Here is a 22,448-nt window from a genome sequence, read left to right on the forward strand (position 1 = left end):
TTGGATTGGAAGACAGATGGAGTAAGTGGCAAAGTCTAGAGTTGAAAAGGAGACTAAAGGGTGTCAAATAATGAGAGAAGATTGGAAGATGGTGGGAGAAATGGGTGCATACCTGGGTGATTGTTTGGGGAGGGGGGGAAGCATTACTTGAAATTTGAGATTTCAGTGTTCATACCATTGAGTTGTAAGACACCCAAATGACATCAGAGGTGCCGTTCTTCCAGTTTGCACGTGGCCTCACTCAGGCAATGGAGGAGGCCAAGGACAGAAAGGTCATTGTGTGCTAGGGAGTTAAAATGACCAGCAACTGGGAGATCCAGCAAATGTTCAGCCAAAGTTCGGAGGAATGGACATCCAGTCTATGTGTGGTCTCTCCAGTGTAAAGGAGGCCACAGAAGGAGCACTAGATATGGTAGATGAGATACATGAACCGCCATTTCATTTGAAAAAGCTGCTACCTGGATGGAACTGAGAGAGGAAGTTCAATGGTACTTTGTCACATGCACCAAGGTACAGCGAAATTAATTTGCATACACAGTTCAGCACAAGTATCACTATACATCAGGACTTAGATACCTCTTAGATAAGCATCTTAGATACAGAGGAAGTATATAGCAGTAGTACACTGAGACAGCATGCAAATGGTTTGGCGCCATTTTCAAGTCCCAGTTGTTGTAAGTGCAGGATTTGTGGCCTGACCATGAAGGTCTATTGTCCTGCAGGTGTTGCAGGGCCGGCCTGCCCAAGTGTAGCTGAAGTGTCCTCCAGGGTTGCAAGCCGTGTCTGGTCCACATGCTTGGCCTCTTGGAGCGGCGCTCGTTCCAGCCAAACACCATGCTATTGCCTGGCCTCCAGCCCACTCCACCATCGAGGCTCTGCACTGCCTCCCACAGTAGAGCTGCTTACTGGCCCTCCATCCAAATCCTTCGAGCCGTCCAAATCCTTCGGGCGTGCGAGCCAGACCTGCTGTCAGGTATGGTCGTTACACGTCGGGGACAACTTTCTGTCATGAGAGGGCCATGCTCCTCTCAACTGCCGTCACCAAATCCCTACTCTTCAGCCTTCCGGGCGGATCACCAGTCCACGGCGGGCGAGCGGCCAAGTCCACGGATAGGTACAATATCTCTTGTGGTTGCAGGGAAAAGTACCTGGGGAGGGAGCAGTTTGAATGGGAAGGATGAATGAACCAAGGAGTTGTGGAGGGAGTGGTCTCTCCAAAAAGCGGGAAAGTTTTGGACAGGAATGTGTGACTGGTGGTGGGATCACTCTGAAGGTGGCAGAATGATGTGTTGTTTCTCCAGCACTCTGTTTTCACCTCTTACGCCTTGTGGCTTCAGTTTTACTAAGGCTGCTTGGTAACTCACTTAGTTGAATAACGAGAGGAATACACTCATCTTGCACCTAGAATTCTGCAAATATTTCCTTTGGAGCCTGGCAGGGCCCAAATGAGCATTGTTGAGCAGCTTATTGATGATTAAGTGCTCCTTTATAGCACTGTCAAAGATGCCTTTCTTCACTATGGTGATGTAACAGTGATTGGCAAGATCGAATGTCTCCTGCATTCTGTCGATAGGAATAACCCTGGGTAATTTTCTATGTTGTCAGGTAGGTGGCAGTGTTGTATCTGTCCTGACGCTTGGCTCGAACTACAACTAGTTGCAGAGCAGAAATAGTTTGAATTACGTCAATTGATATACACTAATTAAAGTTCTGCTGATGCAAAGCAGCATTTATATTCTCAACAAATGTCACACAATTCTGCCAGCACCACAGCTTCTGAACAGAGAAACATCAATGCATATTTTAAGTTTTCCTAAAATTCAGATAAGTCAAGAAACAATGGTGCATTTTTCAACACATAATTTTACTCTTTTAAAGATCAGGCAAAATTGCTTAAACTTTTCTCAAATTTGTATTTAACATGAGCGGTAAAGCTCGTTTCTTCTACCTTTATCAGTATAATAATCCACCTCTCTCTTTCTATCAGATCCTCCACTTATTTTAGCTGTTTTCACTGAAACAATTTTTGATGTATATTTTTCAGCCTAAGTATTTAAATTGCATTTTACTTTCAAATCCAAATTCGTCATGAATTTATTTTTGCATGGTTCTCATGGATACTTTCAGTACGTAATTTTATGAAGGGATGTAATAACGTGCAATACAAACCCCAAACCACAATGAGTTCCATAAATCATAAAGCCCCCGAGTGCAAAGGTATTTCATGAGTGCAAGTGAACTGCCGAATGAATTCACTGAGAGCTGAATTGCATAAAAGTTTTGTTTGTTAAGGGGAAAGTGGAAATAAACTCCCTGCAGAATTCTGCAAAGCAGAAACTTCCATGCCGTAAAGCACTTATAATCTCATTAAAATGAGACCAGCTGGATCCCTGGAAGAAAATACACAATCTCACCACCTTGCTAACTTGTGTCAGTTGGGGCTCCACTCCGTAATGAGTTGTGCTCATGAAGGTGGTGTGTAATATTACAGCGGGAAGAGGTCACTGCAGTAATCAGCATTGTAATATGTAGTTACTCAGTCCCGTCATTTTGAGTCCATGTGATGTATTGCCTTTTAGCGAACTTCCTACCTGCGCTTAACCCTTGCGATCTTTTGTCACCAGACGTGCAAGATGAAACAGAGCGACTGGAAAAGTACAGGATGTTAATAAAGACACTGCCACGAGTCAACCGGAATACTCTTGCAGCACTGATTGGTCACCTATACAGGTGCGTGACATTAGTATTTATGGGGCTTTCAGCAGCAACAATAACTCCTGTTATTATCCAGAGTCATGCTTAGCCATATCGTAAATTAATTTTTACATGGAAAAAAAAGGTTCATCTGAAAATGATTACAAAAGCACTTCCCAATAAAATAATGCAATTGTTATCAACTCGTATCAATTGTAATTTAATGTAATTTATAATTTATACAGTTTGTTCACGTACCAAGCACAATTCTTCAAAGGATAACCTGCAGAATCTGAGGACTTTGTTCTTTATGTAATTTACGTGATCTTCATTTATTCATCGTATCACTGGTTGAGTCACGCACAGTCTCCACAATTCCTTCATTACTTCAGGGAATGATTTGTCAGGGCACAAATGGAAAGATGAGATGCAGTGATGAGTGTCCACGAATGAAAAAGCTTCCTGATTGAGCCCAATCCTGACAACTCAGATGCAGGCACTACTACAAAGAAGTAGTGCATTACCTTTGTTCAAATGTGAAATATCAAATATCAGGTGGTGTTGAAACTATTTGGAGAGATTTGTTCAGTTTTATCTTTTTTTTCCCTCTCTGTTCTCGGGTAATCAAGGCTGGACAAAGATTTATGAATGTTAGAAATCTTTGACACCTAATCCATGTCTGTGCCCAGACTATGCAGGTGAATAAGCCTTTCATTTCTGCAAACCTTCACAATTATAAAGTTATGCTGCTAAAGTGGGCCCTTCATAACTTATTCATACTGACCAAAATGTTTTCCTAAGGCCTGTTGGGTGAAGAAATGTCTCTTTACCTCTACCCTGAGTGGACCAACCCTTGTTTGCTACTGTGCTTCTGGTTCAAGACGCTGTAGCCAAGGGAAAAGTAAACTCCCCTCTCATCATTTCATGAATCTTGAGAATTTTATGTTTCAATGAGATGACCTCTCATTTTTATAAACTCAAGACAATATAAACCCAATTGCTTAATCTCTCCTAATGAAATAAACCCACTATTTCAGGAATCATCTGGTGAATGTTACTGCACTCCCTCCATTAGTAAAATAATCTTGTTCAGGGAGGGAGGCCAGACTTCTGTTCAATATTTCCGATGCAGTCCTATCAGGATCAATATTCTTGCAGTAAAAGCCAAGGTGCTGTTTCCCTTCTGTATCCCCTTATCTAAATCATGGATTATAGTTCAAACTAAGGCCCCAGCGCTAATGCCTGCTGCAACCCCCCCACCCCTTCAAACCACGACCACCTTCCCCACCTCGCTGGTCATAATCAATCTGAAAAGGACTGGTTTTTTTCTAAAGAAAGACACAAAGTGGTGGCGTAACTCAGTGGGTCAGGTGGCTTGATGGACTCAATGTTTTTTTCTACTTTGTTTTCTCTGCTGCCAATCTATCCCTTTATCTAATCTTCGAGTTAAAACTGAGACAAAGTTCCAACCAGTTTGTCAAACAGAATTTTACTGTTATATATCCATTATGAATCTGCCCAGTCCTATCCCATAGATTAAAGCATTTTTCCAACTATTGATGTCAGCGAACTAGTTGTAGTTACCAGTTTTCACACTCGTTCCTTGACCGGATCTGTGAGAATAATTGTTGAGTCTGCATGATTTTTAGGTGTTATTGACCATGGTGATCCCTGTTTCTAATTGCCAGTTATCAGGTCCAGGCAATTTATCACATTTCTATCCCATTCAGCGCATTCACATCTGTGTCTTGTGCACGATAACTGTTGGCAAATCTCGCAGCCTCTCTTTACATTGGCCAATATAACATAAGTAATTCACTGGAGCTCCTTTTTTGCAGACTTTCCTCACCATCATTGATGACCTGATTAGGGTGGTGCAGCGGGTAGAGCTGCTACCTCACAGCACCAGTGACCCGGGTTTGATCCTGACCTCGAATGCTCCCTCTGTGGAGTTTGCACGTTCTCCCTGTGGCAACAGGTGGTCTGGTTTCTTCCCATGTGGGTTTGTAGGTTAATTGGCCTCTGTAAATTGTCCTTATTGTGTAAAGGTTGGCATGGACTTGGTTGGCTGAAGGGCCTATTTCCATGATGCATCGTTACACTGAATTAAAAAAAACTGAACCTGGATAAATCGATTGCTAGCCTATTAAAAATATCAGCCAACTGTGCCTCATGACCATTTGCAGCATGGAAGTCCATCAGGCAAGTAGGTTAGTTTAGTTTCCCTTATCCCCATATCCCTTGATTCCACTAGCCCCCAGAGCTCTATCTAACTCTCTGGATGAATTTAAGAGCGAGTTAGATAGAGCTCTCGGGGCTAGTGGAATCTAGGGATATGGGGAGAAGTTGGGCACAGGTTACTGACTGTGGATGATCAGCCATGATCATAATGAATGGCGGTGCTGGCTTGAAGGGCCGAATGGCCTCCTCCTGCACATATTTTCAATGTTTCTATGTTTATTATTGTCACATGTGATACGATAGGATGGAACTTTATTTATCCCAGGAGGGAAATTCCTCTCCATTTTACAATCATTGATACAATCCCAGCAGGTTTTGATACAAGGATGGGAAATTCAATAATTCATGCGAATGTTCTTTTAAATTTGTATCTAAATTTACCTCTTCATCCACTGGTTGTTGATGTCACACTGCCTTCTCAAATCAAGAATGAAAGGAAGCTCAGGTCACACTCTTTGTCCTGTGAGGGGGAAAAGATTTAATTGGAATCTGAGGAGTAACTTTTTCACACAAAGGGTGGTGGGTGTATGGAACAAGCTGCCAGAGGAGGTAGTTTAGGCAGGGACTATCCCAACATTTAAGAAACAGACAGGTACATGGAGAGGACAGGTTTGGAAGGACATGGACCAAACGCGGGCAGGTGGAACTAGTGTAGCTGGGACTTGTTGGCCGGTGTGGGCAAGTTGCGCCGAAGGGCCTGTTTCCACGTTGTATCACTCTATGACTTCCTCCAAACGTGTCAAACTAAGTTGATCCAACCTTCTGAAGGCACTTGTATTCTAATGTTAACTGAATAGAAATTCAAAACCTGCAGTTTGACCAGAGCTTTATGTTGATTATGTTGTGTTGTGGATAATAAATATCCTTATTTCTAAAATTCATTACATCTATTATACAACAGATAATCTGTTTTACGGTACAGTTTGTAAGTAATTGAGTATCATCTAATAGAATGATCCCATTGAGCTCCTAGGTTACTGTAAATTCCTTGTGTTATTTTGCTGCTAATTTATATTTCTTGAAGAACTTTATTTACTTGCCTGCTTTGTGAATAATTGATAAACTAAGTAAAAGCAATCACCCTCTGTATTCTTGTGAAACAGAACTTCCTTTTCTCATTTCACATTACATATACTATTACCCAAAAGGAAAGGTTATTGCAAATTAGTATAATATACCAGAGACTCCAAGCACTCAAACTGTGAAAATACCCTACCAATGATATGGTATCTTAATTAATATTCTGAACAATGATTTTTTTCATATTTGGAAAATAATTATCCAATTTGTTTCACGAATATAAAACGAAGGATCTACATTCTTGAAAAATGAAATCGCTGAAGTTGCTGATTTGGTGATTTTTTTTTACTTCATAAGTTCATATTTGTATTTCCTGTGCAGTTGATGTAACTCACCTTTTGATGCAAAAGGGCTATGGAGCCAACCAAAATTTACTATAAGAAGTACTGGAACTGTCCATTTTCTTTTTCTTTCTCTTAACTAGCGTGGTATTTCATTTTGCATAATTCAAACTTCCAATCTAACAGGGCATGGGGATGGGAAGCGATGCAAGGAGACAGAGGGACAGAAAAGGGGGACAGAAGCAAAAGGTAGAAGGGAGATAAGAAAAACAAACCTGAAAGCTTTGTGCCTTAATGCGAGGAGCATTCGTAATAAGGTGAATGAATTGAATGTGCAGTTAGTAGTTAAGGAATATGATATAGTTGGAATTACGGAGACATGGTGACCAAGGCTAGGAGCTAAACATACAGAGGTATTCGATATTCAGGAAGGATAGACAGAAAGGAAGAGGAGATTAATGCAATAGCAATGAGAGACATTAGCTTGGATGCTGTAGAATCGGTATGGGTAGAACTGCGAAATAGCCAAGGACAGAAAACGTTTGTTGGAGTTGTATACAGACCACCAAACAGCAGTAGGGAGGTTGGGGACAGCATCAAGCAGGAAATTAGGGATGCATGTCGCAAAGGTACAGCAGTTATCATGGGTGACTTTAATCAACATATAGATTGGGCCAACCAAATTGTTAGCAGTGCTGAGGAGGAGGATTTCCTGGAATGTATACAGGATGGTGTTTTAAACCAATATGTAGAAGAACCGACTAAAGGACGGTCCATCCTAGACTGGGTAATGAAGACGGAATAGTTTGCGATCTTGTTGTGCAAAGCCCCTTGGGCAACAGTGACTATAATATGGTGGAATTCTGCATTAGGATGGAAAGTGACACGGTTAATTCTGAGACTAGGGTCCTGAACTTAAAGAAAGGAGACTTTGAAGGTATGAAACGGTAATTGGCTAGGATAGACGGGCAAATTATACTTAAAGGGTTGAGATGCAATGGCAAAGATTTAAAGACTGCATGAATGAACTCCAAAAATTGTTCATACCTGTCTGGCGAAAAAATAAAACAGGGGCGGCGGCTCAACCTTGGCTAATAAGGGAAATCAAGGATAGTGTTAAATCCAAGGAAAAGGCACATAAATTGGCCAGAGGAAGCAGCAAACCGGAGGACTGGGAGAAATGTAAAACTCACCAAAGGAGTTAATTAAGAGGGGATAAAAAGAGCATGAAAGGAAGCTTGCAAGGAATATAACAACTGACTTTAAAAGCTTCTTTAGATATGTAAAAAGGGAAAGATTAGTGAGTGAAGACAAATCTAGGTCCCTTACAATCAGAGACAAGTGAATTTATAATGGGAAACAAAGAAATGGCAGAACATTTAAATGAGTACTTTGGTTTTGTCTTCGCTAAGGAAGATGCAAACAATCTCCCAGAAATACTAGGGGACAGAGGATCTAGTGGGAGGGAGGAACTGAAGGGAATCCACATTAATCAGCAAATGGTGATAGGTAAACTGTTGGGACTGAAGGCAGATAAATCCCCAGGACCTGGTGGTCTACATCCCAGAGTACTCATGGAGACGGCCCTAGAAATTGTGGATGCATTGGTGATCATTTTCCAATGTTCTCTTGACTCTGGATCAGTTCCTGTGGCCTGGAGAGTAGCCAATGTAACCCCACTTTTTAAGAAAGGAGGGAGAGAGAAAACAGAATTATAGACCAGTTAGCCTTACATCAGTAGTGGGGAAGATGCTTGAGTCAATTGTTAAAGATGTTGTTGAGGGAATGCAGCGTAGGTTCATCAGGTTAATTCCCAGGATGGTGGGACTGACATATGATGAATGAATGGGTCGACTGGGCTTGTATTCACTGGAGTTTAGAAGGATGAGCGGGAATCTTATAGAAAGATATAGAATTCTTATAGGATTGGACAGGCTAGATGGAGGAAAAATGTCCCCGATGTCGGGGGAATCCAGAAACAAGGGTCACGGTTTAAGAATAAGGGGTAGGCCATTTAGGACTGAGATGAGGAAAAACTTCTTCACCCAGAGAGTTATGAATCTGTGGAATTCTCTGCCACAGAAGGCAGTGGAGGCCAATTCACTGGATCTTTTCAGGAGATAATTAGATTTAGCTCTTAGGGCTAAAGGAATCAAGGGATATGGGGAAAAAGCAGGAACGGGGTAGTGATTTTAGATGATCAGCAATGATCATATTGAATGGCGGTGCTGGCTCAAAGGGCCGAATGACCTAATCCTGCTCCTATTTTTCTATATTTCTATCACAAACATAATATAAATTCATCTTTTCATAAAGTATGTGTGAAAGCAGCTTCATCCTTTGTGTAGCTTACAATGCTCAGCGAAGTCCCATTAAATTGCAATTACTAATTTAAAAAGCTGTTTACTGATTACAAAACTATCAATTGCTGCTAAATTATTACAAGCTTTAGCAACTCCAAATATAAGAATTGAGAGCCTTCATCTAACAGCATTGGGCCTCAGGCATGTCGAGTATTTAGTTACACAATCCTGTCCATGTTTGGGTGGGAGGGGAAAATAACTAAAAGTCTGAAGGTGGATAAGTCACCTGGACCTGATGGACGACACCCCAGGACTCTGAAAAAGGTAGCTTTAGAGATTGTGGAAGTATTAGTGGTGATCATTCAAGAATCACTAAAGTCAGGAATGGTCCTAGAGGATTGGAAAATTCCAAATGTTATTCCGCTCTTCAAGAAGGGAAAGAAGCAAAAGAGGGGAAACTATATGCCAGTTAGCCTGACTTCAGTGGATGGTAAGATTTTTAGTGTCCATTATTATTCTCCAGGTTTCCAGATGACTGCATATGGACTGCATATAGACAATAGGTGCAGGAGGAGGCCATTCGGCCCTTCGAGCCAGCACCGCCATTCAATGTGATCATGGCTGATCATTCTCAATCAGTACCCCGTTCCTGCCTTTTCCCCATACCCCCCGACTCCACTATCCTTAAGAGCTCTATCTAGCTCTCTCTTGAATGCATTCAGAGAATTGGCCTCCACTGCCTTCTGAGGCAGAGAATTCCACAGATTCACAACTTTCTGACTGAAAAAGTTTTTCCTCATCTCAGTTCTAAATGGCCTACCCCTTATTCTTAAACTGTGGCCCCTTGACTCCAGATGACTCCAGATGAACTTTATATGAAGCTTAACACTATTCTGAGCAAGGCAGCCCGCTTGATTGCTCCCCTATTTTTGATCTTAAACATTCCTTCCTTCCACCACCACCATGCAGTGTGCACCACTGCAGTTACTTACCCAGCCTACTCGCCAGCACTTTCCAAGCCAGCAATCTCTACCACCAAGAAGGACAATGGAACCAGGTGCAAGCGGGACTCCAGCACCCTCAGGTTCCCATCCTAACTTACTTGGAAATGTATTGCCATTCCTTCGTAATCGTTAGGTTTAAATCCCAGCCTGGCAGTACTCTCAGAGAACCTTCACCAGAAGGATAACAGCTCTTCATGGAAAATTTGGGATGGGCAAAACATGGAGAATAAATATGATCGACCACTAGCTTAGAAATGCCACAATTGGGAAAATCTGCTCTAAGTAGTTATTCTTTCAATCCAGAATGTATATTGCTTTGGAAGAAAACCAATAATTTTAAAACATTTTTTTTCTAAATGTCTTTAAAACATTGTTGTGCTGTAATTAGATCACTGCTAGGACAGAAGTAGCTTTGCCTCTGAAAACAAACAGACTATTTTGTGCGACTAACTACAGGCATTGCTATTTTTAGTACTTTTATGTTATTCCATTGACTTCATTCCATGTCACTGATAACAAATTAAAATGGAGAACAAACTTTAGTTCATCTCTTGCTCCATGACCCAAGCTATAAATGCTACAACACTATCACAAAGCTATAGCGGTGCTTCCCTGACCAAACAATATATAGTCTTGGAGTTTGAGCTTTATGATCTCCTGCCTTGTCTGGGTGAAAATTAATGAATATAAAGTGTCGCAGAGGGTGGCGAGCTGATTCGTCAACAATGAACTCTTTCCACAACCGCACCTTATCCCTGCCAGCCTCCGGTTTCTATTATAGACAATAGACAATAGGTGCAGGAGGAGGCCATTCGGCCCTTCGAGCCAGCACCGCCATTCAATGTGATCATGGCTGATCATTCTTAATCAGTACCCCGTTCCTGCCTTCTCCCCATACCCCCTGACTCCGCTATCCTTAAGAGCTCTATCCAGCTCTCTCTTGAATGCATTCAGAGAATTGGCCTCCACTGCCTTCTGAGGCAGAATTCCACAGATTCACAACTCTCTGACTGAAAAGGTTTTTCCTCATCTCAGTTCTAAATGGCCTACCCCTTATTCTTAAACTGTGACCCCTTGTTCTCGACTCTCCCAACATTGGGAACATGTTTCCTGCCTCTAACGTGTCCAACCCCTTAATAATCTTATACGTTTCGATAAGATCTCCTCTCATCCTTCTAAATTCCAGTGTATACAAGCCTAGTCGCTCCAGTCTTTCAACATATGATAGTCCCACCATTCCGGGAATTAACCTAGTAAACCTACGCTGCACGCCCTCAATAGCAAGAATATCCTTCCTCAAATTTGGAGACCAAAACTGCACACAGTACTCCAGGTGCGGTCTCACTAGGGCCCTGTACAACTGCAGAAGGACCTCTTTGCTCCTATACTCAACTCCTCTTGTTACGAAGGCCAACATTCCATTGGCTTTCTTCACTGCCTGCTGTACCTGCATGCTTCCTTTCAGTGACTGATGCACTAGGACACCCAGATCTCGTTGTACTTCCCCTGTTCCTAACTTGACACCATTCAGATAATACTCTGCCTTCCTATTCTTACCACCAAAGTGGATAACCTCACACTTATCCACATTAAACTGCATCTGCCATGCATCCGCCCACTCACACAACCTGTCTAAGTCACCCTGCAACCTCATAGCATCTTCCTCACAGTTCACACTACCATCCAGCTTTGTATCATCTGCAAATTTGCGAATGGTAGTTTTAATCCCTTCATCCGTCATTAATGTATATTGTAAATAGCTGCGGTCCCAGCGCCGAGCCTTGCGGTACCCCACAAGTTACTGCGTGCCATTCTGAAAGGGACCCATTTATCCCCACTCTTTGCTTTCTGTCTGTCAACCAATTTTCTATCCATGTCAGTACCCTACCTCCAATACCATGTGCTCTAATTTTGCCCACTAATCTCCTATGTGGAACCTTGTCAAAGGCTTTCTGAAAGTCAAGGTACACCACATCCACCGGCTCTCCCCTGTCAATTTTCCTGGTTACATCCTCAAAGTATTCCAGAAGATTAGTCAAGCATGATTTCCCCTTCGTAAATCTATGCTGACTCGGAACAATCCTGTTACTACTATCCAAATGCTCCGCAATTTCCTCTTTTATAATTGACTCCAGCATCTTCCCTACCACTGATGTCAGACTAACTGGTCTATAATTTCCCGTTTTCTCTCTCCCTCCTTTCTTAAAAAGTGGGACAACATTAGCTACCCTCCAATCCACAGGAACTGATCCTGAATCTATAGAACATTGGAAAATGATCACCAATGCGTCCACAATTTCTAGCGCCATCTCCTTAAGTACTCTGGGATGCAGACCATCAGGACCTGGGGATTTATCAGCCTTCAGTCCCATCAGTCTACCCAACACCATTTCCTGCCTAATGTGGATTTCCTTCAGTTCCTCCGTCACCCTAGGATCTCTGGCCACTAGAACATCTGGGAGATTGCTTGTATCTTCCTTAGTGAAGACAGATCCAAAGTACTGGTTCAACTCGTCTGCCATTTCCGTGTTTCCCATAATAAATTACCCCGCTTCTGTCTTAAAGGGACCCACATTTTCCTTGACTATTTTTTTCCTCTTTACATACCTAAAAAAGCTTTTACTATCCTCCTTTATATTATTGTCTAGTTTACCCTCGTACCTCATCTTTTCATAGTCATCTTCTGTTGCTCTTTAAAAGAGTCCCAATCCTCTGGCTTCCCACTCTTCTTTGCTTTGTTGTACTTTTGCTCTTTTATTTTTATGCTGTCCTTGACTTCCCTTGTCAGCCACGGGTGTCTCTTAGTCCCCTTGGAATCTTTCCTCCTCTTTGGGATTAATTGATCCTGCAACTTCTGCATTATTCCCAGGAATACCTGCCATTGCTGTTCCACCGTCTTCCCTGCGAGCGCCTCCTTCCAGTCAATTCTGGCCAGCTCCTGCCTCTGTAATCCCCTTTGCTATACTGTAATACTGACACTTCCGATTTTCCCTTCTCCCTCTCAATTTGTAGAGTAAAACTTATCATATTGTGATCACTGCCTCCCAATGGCTCTTTTACCTCGAGTCCCCTTATCAGATCAGGTTCATTACACAACACTAAATCCAGAATTGCCTTCTCCCTAGTAGGCTCCAGTACAAGCTGTTCTAAGAATCCATCTCAGAGACACTCCACAAACTCTCTTTCCTGGGGTCCATTACCAACCTGATTTTCCCAGTCTACCTGCATGTTGAAATCTCCCGTAACCATCGTAGCATTACATTTGCGACATGCCAATTTTAGCTCCTCATTCAACTTGCACCCTATGTCGAGGCTACTGTTTGGGGGCCTGTAGATAACTCCCATTAGGGTCTTTTTATCCTTACAATTCCTAATTTCTACCCATACTGATTCTACATCTCCTGATTCTATGTCATCCCTTGCAAGGGAGTGAATATCATTCCTCACCAACAGAGCGACCCCACCTCCTCTGCCCACCTCTGTCTGTCTTTTCTATATGTTGTGTACCCCTGAATATTCAGTTCCCAGCCCTGGTCCTCTTGTAGCCATGTCTCAGTGATTCCCACAACATCATACTTGCCAATGTCTAACTGAGCCTCAAGCTCATCCACTTTATTTTTCATACTTCGCACATTTAAATACAACACTTTAATTTCCGTATTCACCTCCCCTCTCACACCGGTCACAATTGGCCCTGACCTTACTCTCTTATCCCTTCTAGAACTTCCCTCCCCATTCATTCGAGTCCTTTGCAATTTCTCCTGTATTCGCTTCCCCTTTAACTCCATCTCCATATTCCCAGTTTGTCAACCCCTCCCCCCACTACTTAGTTTAAAGCCACACTTGTAGCACTAACAAACCTACCTGCCAGAATGTTGGTCCCCCTGCTGTTAAGGTGTAACCCGTCCCTTTTGTACAGGTCACCCCAACCCCAGAAGAGATCCCAGTTGTCTAGAAATCTAAATCCCTGCTCCCTGCACCAACCCCTCAGCCATACATTCATATCCCCGATCTTTCTATTCCTGCCCTCACTAGCACGAGGTACAGGTAGCAATCCAGAGACAACCACCTTCGACGTCCTACTTCTCAGTCTTCTTCCGAACTCTCTAAACTCACGTCGCAGTATCTCCTTCCTCTTCCTCCCGACGTCGTTCATGCCCACATGCACAACTACTTCCGGTTGATCGCCTTCCCTCACTAGGATGTTCTGAAGCCAGTCCGTGATGTCTTGAACCCTGGCACCAGGGAAGCAACAGACTATCCTCGAGTCCCGCCTGTCGCCACAGAATCTACTGTCCGTACCTCGGACAATGGAGTCACCCACTACTATGGCTCTTCCTGACTTCGGTCTCCCCGGTCGAGTTTCCTTGCCTGGGTTAGATCTGCCAACACGTCCGCCGCTCGGACTGGAAGCGTCTTCTGCCCCAACAGCTCCCGAGGGTGTACCGGTTTGCAATAGGCACAGCCACCGGGGTCTCCTTTAGTCCACATTCGCTCCCCCCTGAAACGGTCTCCGCTCGACCTGGACCCTTGGCGTGACAGCCTCGCAGTAGGTCCTGTCCAGGAAACTCTCGCATTCCCGGATGGCCCTGAGGTCTTCCAGCTGCCTTTCCAATTCCGCCACACATCCATTCAGGAGCCGCACCTGGACACAGTTCTTGCAGGTGTAGCTCCCAGAAGCTCCAGCGGTGTCCCTATCTTCCCACATCCTGCAGGAAACACACTGCACCAACTTGTCCGCCATTACTTTAGTGAAGTCAAAAACAATTTAGGCGCAAAAACAAGTGTATCCTCCTCACCTCAGCCTCCTCGCCGAAGACGCGCAGCCAAAGACTCGCACTTTTCTCACAGGGCACTTCCCTCAACAGGGCTACACCCTTTGTGCAAGTCTTGCTTATATCAGTCACTAAATTACTTAATTGGCCAATTTACCAAACTTCTACTTTAATTGATCAACCAATCCAGGTACTCACTTCTATACTGCTTTCCTGACAAGCTTGGAGTTATGCACTTTTCTGACTGACTTTTATGCATTATCTACCCTATCCTATAGAAAATTTATTAGTGTTTTTTTTAATAAAGCGAAGCAGCATGTAGTACAAAAGACATGGAAGTATGTGTGTATTTTTAGTGTGGTGTAAAATCAACTAATTGCACCGATGTTAGTTGTACTTTACACTTGAGGGGGGCATAAATAATGCACTGAATTTTTCAGGCTCCAAATGATTCATCCGAATAAACCCTTGGAATTCCTGTCAGTTTCCCCAAAATAGCAAGCGGGTACAAATTCAATTCACCCTTTACATCAAATTGTTAATCAGCATCCAAGGAATCTCCCAAAGAGTAGGTTTAATTTACTGATACGATCTGTTCATTGCAAACAGAAAAATATTGTAATGTGGCAACAGGGATTGGATGAAACAGAGGGCTGGCAAAATCTGTCTCATGAAATTGAAGCTGAACGCATCCACTATGACCGGGAGTTGCCTGCTCTCAATTAGCGTGAATATCCTAAATGTTATTAATATTGATTTGTTTAACTGTTAACCAAATATTAATTTTGGAGTGTAATCTCTTGAAGATGTCTAGGACAGCTGATTCGGAAAATACATTTACTTTGCTTGGAACACAAAGTGCTGGAATCAGCACTTTGTGATCTATGCAAGATTCCAGCATCTGCAGTTCCTTGTGTCTACATTTACTTTTCTGCTCTAGGGTGAAATCTAAAATGGTTGTTCAGTACATTTTGCAGCCAATAAATGTGAAGCTTCTCTATGTATTTGGCTTATTAATTTCATGTCCTCTTAATGGTTGATGTTGAGACTGAATGCAAAAGAGACACAATTTCCTTCCCCCAAAAGTGATAGAATTCACCTTAAACATAAAAATCCAGATAAGGCTTGAAGAGTGTGAAATGATAATAATATGGGAACATTTTTTTATATACATTTTTCTGGAGAAAACACAGGGCACTTACACTTTTTTCAAGCCAATCTAAATCTGAGAGTAAATAACATTTAGAAGGTACCTATTTTTAGTTTTTAGCCATGATTGAATGGCAGAGTAGACTTGATGGGCCGAATGGCCTAATTCTACTCCTGTAACTTTTGTGTAGCACCATAGCCAATTGATCTGCAACCACGTTAGTTATCAGTGATCCACTGTTGTTCACACGCCCACTAATGAGGTCCATAAAAAGAGGCAGCAGAAGGGAGACAAAATGAAATTGGGCAAGTACCTGTCAACGGCTGGCTCTTGAAGACCTGCAGGTCGTGGCCAAGCACAAAGTGTTCCCATTGTTCGGGCATGCGAACTGAGCTTAAACTGGACCTCTTGGTATACTGGACTCTTAGTACTCATTTTTCTATATTCTTCCCTTCTACATTAGTGCATGTATTACAAGTCTCGATTCTGGCATGTGTTTAGACATTTCAGACAGATGCGTATTTCAGCAGCTACACGGCCACTATTTTAGCTGCTGGGCAATATCTGTAGTTCAGGAGAGCTCACTTGCAGCTGTAAAAATCACAAGAGGCTTTTCCAGCTTCCAGTCGGGTTCTGGAGCTCCTCTTGGTTATTAAAGTCTTGCTTCTCTGCAGAACTTGTTTTCTTCTCCCACGGGTCCACAGGGACGAAGGAACGAGAATATCCAGTTTATTTGACAACCCAAAGCTATTACACTTATTGCTGTAGTGGAAATTGTAATGATGTTCAATTCCTCCATACAGTTTGTTGGAAGTAACCCAAGGTCACATTATCTGATTTAATGGTCCAGCATGTCCCACGTTTTGCTTATTCTCGTTCGACATTAAATCCAGCCTGTCAAAACAGCAGAGGTGATTAAATTCAAATCTAACCAAATTATAAGACCTGTGCAATGCTGAAGTACTCACCCTGATTCCACACTCTTCACGGGAAGACAGCTGGGGAATTTAATAGGATGCCGTCAGTTACTTATTATGACCCCAGCGCCTTTCTGCTGTTTCCTGATTTTTAACAGGACGCAGGCTGTCCTAAAGAAAAAGATAGTTTCAGCAAAAATAGAGAGGACTCCTATGGGCCAGGAAGCAGCAGGAGTGTTCAACCACTTCACCATCTCCTGAATACACTCTTCCATTTACTGGAAAGGTAGAGGACAAGCTAGTTTTAGGGAGTCTCTGGGAGAAATTATTTACCTGTTCAAATTGCCAATCTTGGATCTTGCTCCACAATGCTTACCTCCACACATAAAACTGGACCAGTGTAATATACTATGTAACAAGTCAATGGCAGTGTGTTGTATAATGATTAATAAAAAGAATGATGCATTACAATATTTTAGTGTACCTTAGTAATAAGGGCGTTGTGGGTTTTATATAAAACCCCAGTGAAGTAATGAGTCACTTTGGCAGTTATGTTGTGCGCGTGCTAAATTACTTTCTCCCCTCCTACAGAGTACAGAAATGTTCAGAGATGAATCAGATGAACACACACAGTTTGTCCCAGGTGTTTACATCCTACTTATTCCAAACAGAAGGTCAAACCAAACAAGAAGTGAATGTTATAGAGGATCTTATCAAGTTATATGTGCAACTCTTTGGTGTAAGTATATCACCCTTCCCAACCCTTCTGAATTTGGTGGAAAGTTTCCGCTTTCTTATTTCATTTCCGCCATTCCGATTTTGCCTCACATTTTTCCGCGAAACAGTCGGTAATTACAATTTGTCAATTTGGCCGCTAAAGATCGCTAAGGGTTCCGCGAGGAATCCCCCCGCCCTGAAAATGTGGCACCTAGGCTGGGCAAGGCAGCCAATCTCGACCTCATCGGGACTTCCATGACCGATCGTTGGGTTGAATTTGCAACCTGCGGCCGAGGCTCTGGAATTCCAGCCCAGCTGGAGCCAGCACATCTATCCCCATAGCTGACTTCCTTGGCCGGATGGATAAACCAGCAAAGCTCTGGAACCAAGAGTGCCAGAAAATCAGTGGTGAAACTGTAATGAGTAAATATTAAATTTAAGTGCAAGATTATATAAATATATTAATTAATTAAGACGGGGTTAAAATATAAAACACAGCAGAAAAGCCAATTACCACCTTTTTGGGCTGATTATCAATTAATGTGCGAATTTAATTCAACAAGTACTTCCATATGCTTAGTCGAGTCGCATATATCTTTCTTCATAACTTAAGCATACATTTTATGACCATTGTTCTTTTATTCAATACCAAGAGAATTGGGATGTGTAAGGAAAAAGCAAAATAGAAAAAAACAAAACAAAAGATTTTTTTCTTTGTGTTGTAAAAGGTATTTCTGTTCAATAACCTTTCTACAAATAGCAGAATATACTCATGATAGGCCTCACATTGTATATGTAGTCCAAGAACTACAGACTGTTGGAAATAATGGCCGTTTTTCACACATGAATGTAGCGCAACGCGTATGCGCATTTGGCGTGCATACTTTTTTTGGCTGAAAAGTTGCATTACGCGCCATATTATGAATTTTGATGTAAAATTCTGAATTTTGGACATCAAAATTATGAATTTGTAAAATCAAATGTTGGGAGGTCTGGTATATTGTCATTAGCATGATTGTATAATCAGTTGAGATACCACTTTGGCTTTGGGCTTGATTTTCTTGGTTGAGAGCCTATCCAAATACTTTGTGTTTTAATTGTAATTTATACTTTTCATTCTAAAGTGAAAGGGGATTTTTCTTTATCACATTATCAATATTGTTTCAAATTAATGGACTAAATAATTTCTGCCATATTTCTTGATTTTAAAAAGTGAATCAATATGAACAGCTTATATCTACTATATTTCACAAGTGACCAGGAGAACAATTAATGCATATTGTTTTATGTTCTTCCAGATCAAGAACAGTATTAAGGTATATTTTTTTAATGTTATTTTGTAAATATTTTTTTTTGATCCCTGAGTAGTTATGCTATAGACATGTAGCCTTACAGAATTGTGGGTAAATAAATGAAAGGCACATAATAACTGATTGATAATTTAAGCTATTTATATTTTCGTGGGAGAAATGTCGCTCAGTATCTCACAACCTACGCAGCCAGTTTTGATCTTGCTCCTAATGCATTACTTCACCATGTATTCATTGCAGCTTTCAAAACTAGGAATCTATAAGTTGGAAAAGTGATGACCTAAGCAAGTTCCTTTATTTTTGGTCTAAACTAAACTGAGTTGTAAGATCCTTTGTGGCAGTTGCAACAACATTGCAACAACTCACTTATAAATAGCACCTTTAACAGAGGGAAATGTGTTATATGTGCTAACACAGATGATGTCAATAAAAGAAGATCATACTGAATGCTTAAAGAGCTTTGTCTAAGGAACCTCTTTTATGGTGGCTGTAACAAGATGAGAAGAGAAAATATTATGGATGGATTTTCTAAGTTTCTGGGAAATACTTAATGTGAAATACTTAATTTAGGAGAAGCAGTGAGGAGTGTTAAATTAAATTATGTTTTTATCTAGAATTGATCAACCACTGATGATGCACTAATGTATCACATAATCACATCACATAATAATATCTTAGTAGAAATAAGATACTATTGTGACATTTGTGAAATATTTAGACAGGTACATGATAGGTTTCAAGGCATATGGGCCAAAAGCAGGTGGGTGGGACTAGTGCAGATGGGACGTTTTGGTCGGTGGGGGCAAGTTGGGCTGATGGGCCTGTTTCCATGCTGTGAGACGGTATGACTCTAGAAATCAATTTTATCATCACCAGTACCTATTCCCTGCTTCAAATGTTTATCCACTGTTCCCTGGAAAAGCTCTGCGTTTACTACCCTAACATCTCTTGATCTCACACAGTGACTATCTGAAAGCAGTGCTGGATCTAACACTCCTGTAATCCAGAGCCTAGGGCAATCCAGGGTTGCTACATTCAGTTGTGGACATTAAATCTCAAGTGGAGCTAATAATACTGGAAAAAGTGCAGCGATTCGTAAGAATTAACACGGTGTTGAATTATGAGGTGGAAACAAATAACTGCAGATTCTGGTTAATACACAAAAGGACACAAAGTGCTGGAGTAACTCCACGTGTCAGGCAGCATCTCTGAAGAACATGGATAGGTGACCTTTTGGGTTAAGACTCTTCCTCAGACTGACCTGTCACCTGCCGGTCTGTTAAATAATGAGGAATGGTTGCATTTACTACTTTTCGATTGGTACTGGTATTGAGGGATATGGACCAGACATGGGTAAATGGAGCTGAAGTGCAGAGAAGCCCTGATCTATGTCTGATGGATTCATGACATAGAAGGGGGCCTTTTGGCACCATCAAATCTATATAATCTCTCAGAGCAATTCCGTTCCCCCGTTTATTTTCCTTGTAACCTATACTCTATTGCGTTGTCAGCACCACTCCTCTGATTCTCCCCTTCCCCCCCCCCCCCCCCTTCCAGCTACACAACCCGAGCAATTAGCCTTTCAATCAGCACCTCATAGGGATATTGCAGGAAAACTGGATACCCAGAGGCAAATGTTTTGTGCAGCACTGTAGCACCTGAGCTGTGAAGCACAATGCAGTCCTGATGGGCAATGTTTGAATGACGGACAGAGGACTGTATGCTGCCTTTAGTTCCTATCTCTATAAAAGTAGGGGGAAATGGGACCTTGCGATAATTTGGTAGGAAACCAGGACCCAAATGGAAAAGCACGAGCAAGAGTGGCAAGCGATAATTTTATAATGAAACCTGTAAGTTGCCGCATTTAAAGAGCGGCTTGAATGTGTAAGGGGGAGGTTGGAGGAGATGGTTTGTGATGAATGGAGTTATCTCTGCTCTAAGATGTTGGAGGAGTCCAAAACCAGGAGCCACCGTCTAAGAATAAAGGGGAGGCCATTTAAAACTGAGGTGAGAAGGAACTTTTTCACCCAGAGTGTTGCGAATTCGTGGAATTCTCTGCCACAGAGGGCAGTGGAGGCCAAATCACTGGATGGATTTAAGAGAGAGTTAGATAGAGCTCTTGGGGCTAGTGGAATCAAGGGATATGGGGAGAAGGCAGGCACATGTTACTGATTGTGGATGATCAGCCATAATCACAATGAATGGTGGTGCTGGCTCAAAGGGCCGAATGGCCTCCTCCTGCACCTATTTTCTATGTTTCTATGTAAGATTATCTTGGAGCACTAAAATATGTGTCCATTGAGAAAGGGGGAAGATAGAGCTTGTGTGATGTGGTGCTTAAGAGGCTTTTAGATAGATACATGGAAATAGACAATAGACAATAGGTGCAGGAGGAGGCCATTCGCCCTTCGAGCCAGCACCACCATTCAATGTGATCATGGCTGATCATTCTCACTCAGTACCCCGTTCCTGCCTTCTCCCCATACCCCCTGACTCCGCTATCCTTAAGAGCTCTATCCAGCTCTCTCTTGAATGTGAGGAATCGAATGATATAGATCATGTACAGGCAGATAAGATCAGTTTAACTTGACATCATGTTTGGCGCAAACATTGTGGCTGAAGGGCCGTTCCTATTACTGTATTGTTCCATGTTCTATGATATAATTCTACAAGGGAAATGAATAACAGAAAAGTATTCATGGTTAAACTTAACCATCAGGAAATATAAATGGAATAGACAATAGGTGCAGGAGTAGGCCATTCGGCCCTTTGAGCCTGCACCGCCATTCAATGCTGATCATCCACAATCAGTACCTAATGCATGGTTCTGATCACAATCAGTACCTAACTGAAAAGGTTCTGAGAAATGTACAATGTATATCAAAAGGTTACATGTATGTATATAAAAGCACCCAACATAAGAATTGATGTAGGGAGCCAACATTGGAAAGAATTACACAGAGAAATCACAAAACCAGTGCAGAATGAAATCTTGTTGGAATTTCTCTCTGAGTTATTTTTCCCGGGTACTCCAGTCAAATGTTCCCAGTACCCATCAAATGTTTCACTAATTTATCTGGAAATCTTGCAGGTAACTCTTCCCAAAATAACTGCAAAAATGCTTTGTTTTTAAATGATTTATTAAAGCATAAATGTCAAATAAATAAGAAAAGTGAATCATTTAATTGTTTAATTCTCCCTGGCTATATAGACAGTAGATTAGCAATTCCCCATCCACTTATCTGTGTGGTTCATTATGGAATAAATTAATTGATTTTTTATTTAGTTTGACAACTTCAGATCGTTATTATTTATTTTTTGCTTTTTGCTAAATGTTTTTTGTGTTTTGTTTGGAATAGGTTAATGAAAACCAACTCAAACAGATGGAGATTGAAAATAGCTTCATCACAACTTGGAAAGATACACAGGTAGAAGCCTCTCTCTGAGTATTATCATATCATATCATATATATACAGCCGGAAACAGGCCTTTTCGGCCCTCCAAGTCCGTGCCGCCCAGCGATCCCCGTACATTAACACTATCCTACACCCACTAGGGACAATTTTTACATTTACCCAGCCAATTAACCTACATACCTGTACGTCTTTGGAGTGTGGGAGGAAACCGAAGATCTCGGAGAAAACCCACGCAGGTCACGGGGAGAACGTACAAACTCCTTACAGTGCAGCACCCGTAGTCAGGATCGAACCTGAGTCTCCGGCGCTGCATTCGCTGTAAAGCAGCAACTCTACCGCTGCGCTACCGTGCCGCCATATTGAGCTTTATTAACTGTTTTGAGAGGTCTAAGATCAAATGGTCAAATCAGAGATGTGTTTTTATACTTCTATTATACTATTTTAAAACCACACATGTTTTGTAGGCTTTGGTGAAATCTCTTCAAAGGAACATTAAAAACATAATGCTCAGATACCTACTTGCATGTTCTTTTTTTAATTAATCACTAGATATTGACACA

At 41.8% G+C, this 22,448-nt stretch overlaps 1 protein-coding gene across 6 annotated transcripts in view; it reads left to right on the forward strand.

Moving 5' to 3' along the window:
* The window catches only part of arap2 (ArfGAP with RhoGAP domain, ankyrin repeat and PH domain 2), a 325,749-nt gene that overhangs the window by 246,692 nt on the left and 56,609 nt on the right, over nt 1-22,448 (forward strand). For all 6 annotated transcript variants that reach the window (XM_078400296.1, XM_078400332.1, XM_078400306.1 and 3 more), the window contains 3 exons: nt 2,625-2,730; nt 17,037-17,184; nt 21,832-21,900. In XM_078400296.1, the coding sequence (XP_078256422.1) occupies nt 2,625-2,730; nt 17,037-17,184; nt 21,832-21,900 (323 nt within the window). The remainder of the gene's footprint in view (nt 1-2,624; nt 2,731-17,036; nt 17,185-21,831; nt 21,901-22,448) is intronic.

Source organism: Rhinoraja longicauda, chromosome 1, assembly GCF_053455715.1.
Source record: "Rhinoraja longicauda isolate Sanriku21f chromosome 1, sRhiLon1.1, whole genome shotgun sequence".
Lineage (NCBI taxonomy): Eukaryota > Metazoa > Chordata > Chondrichthyes > Rajiformes > Arhynchobatidae > Rhinoraja > Rhinoraja longicauda.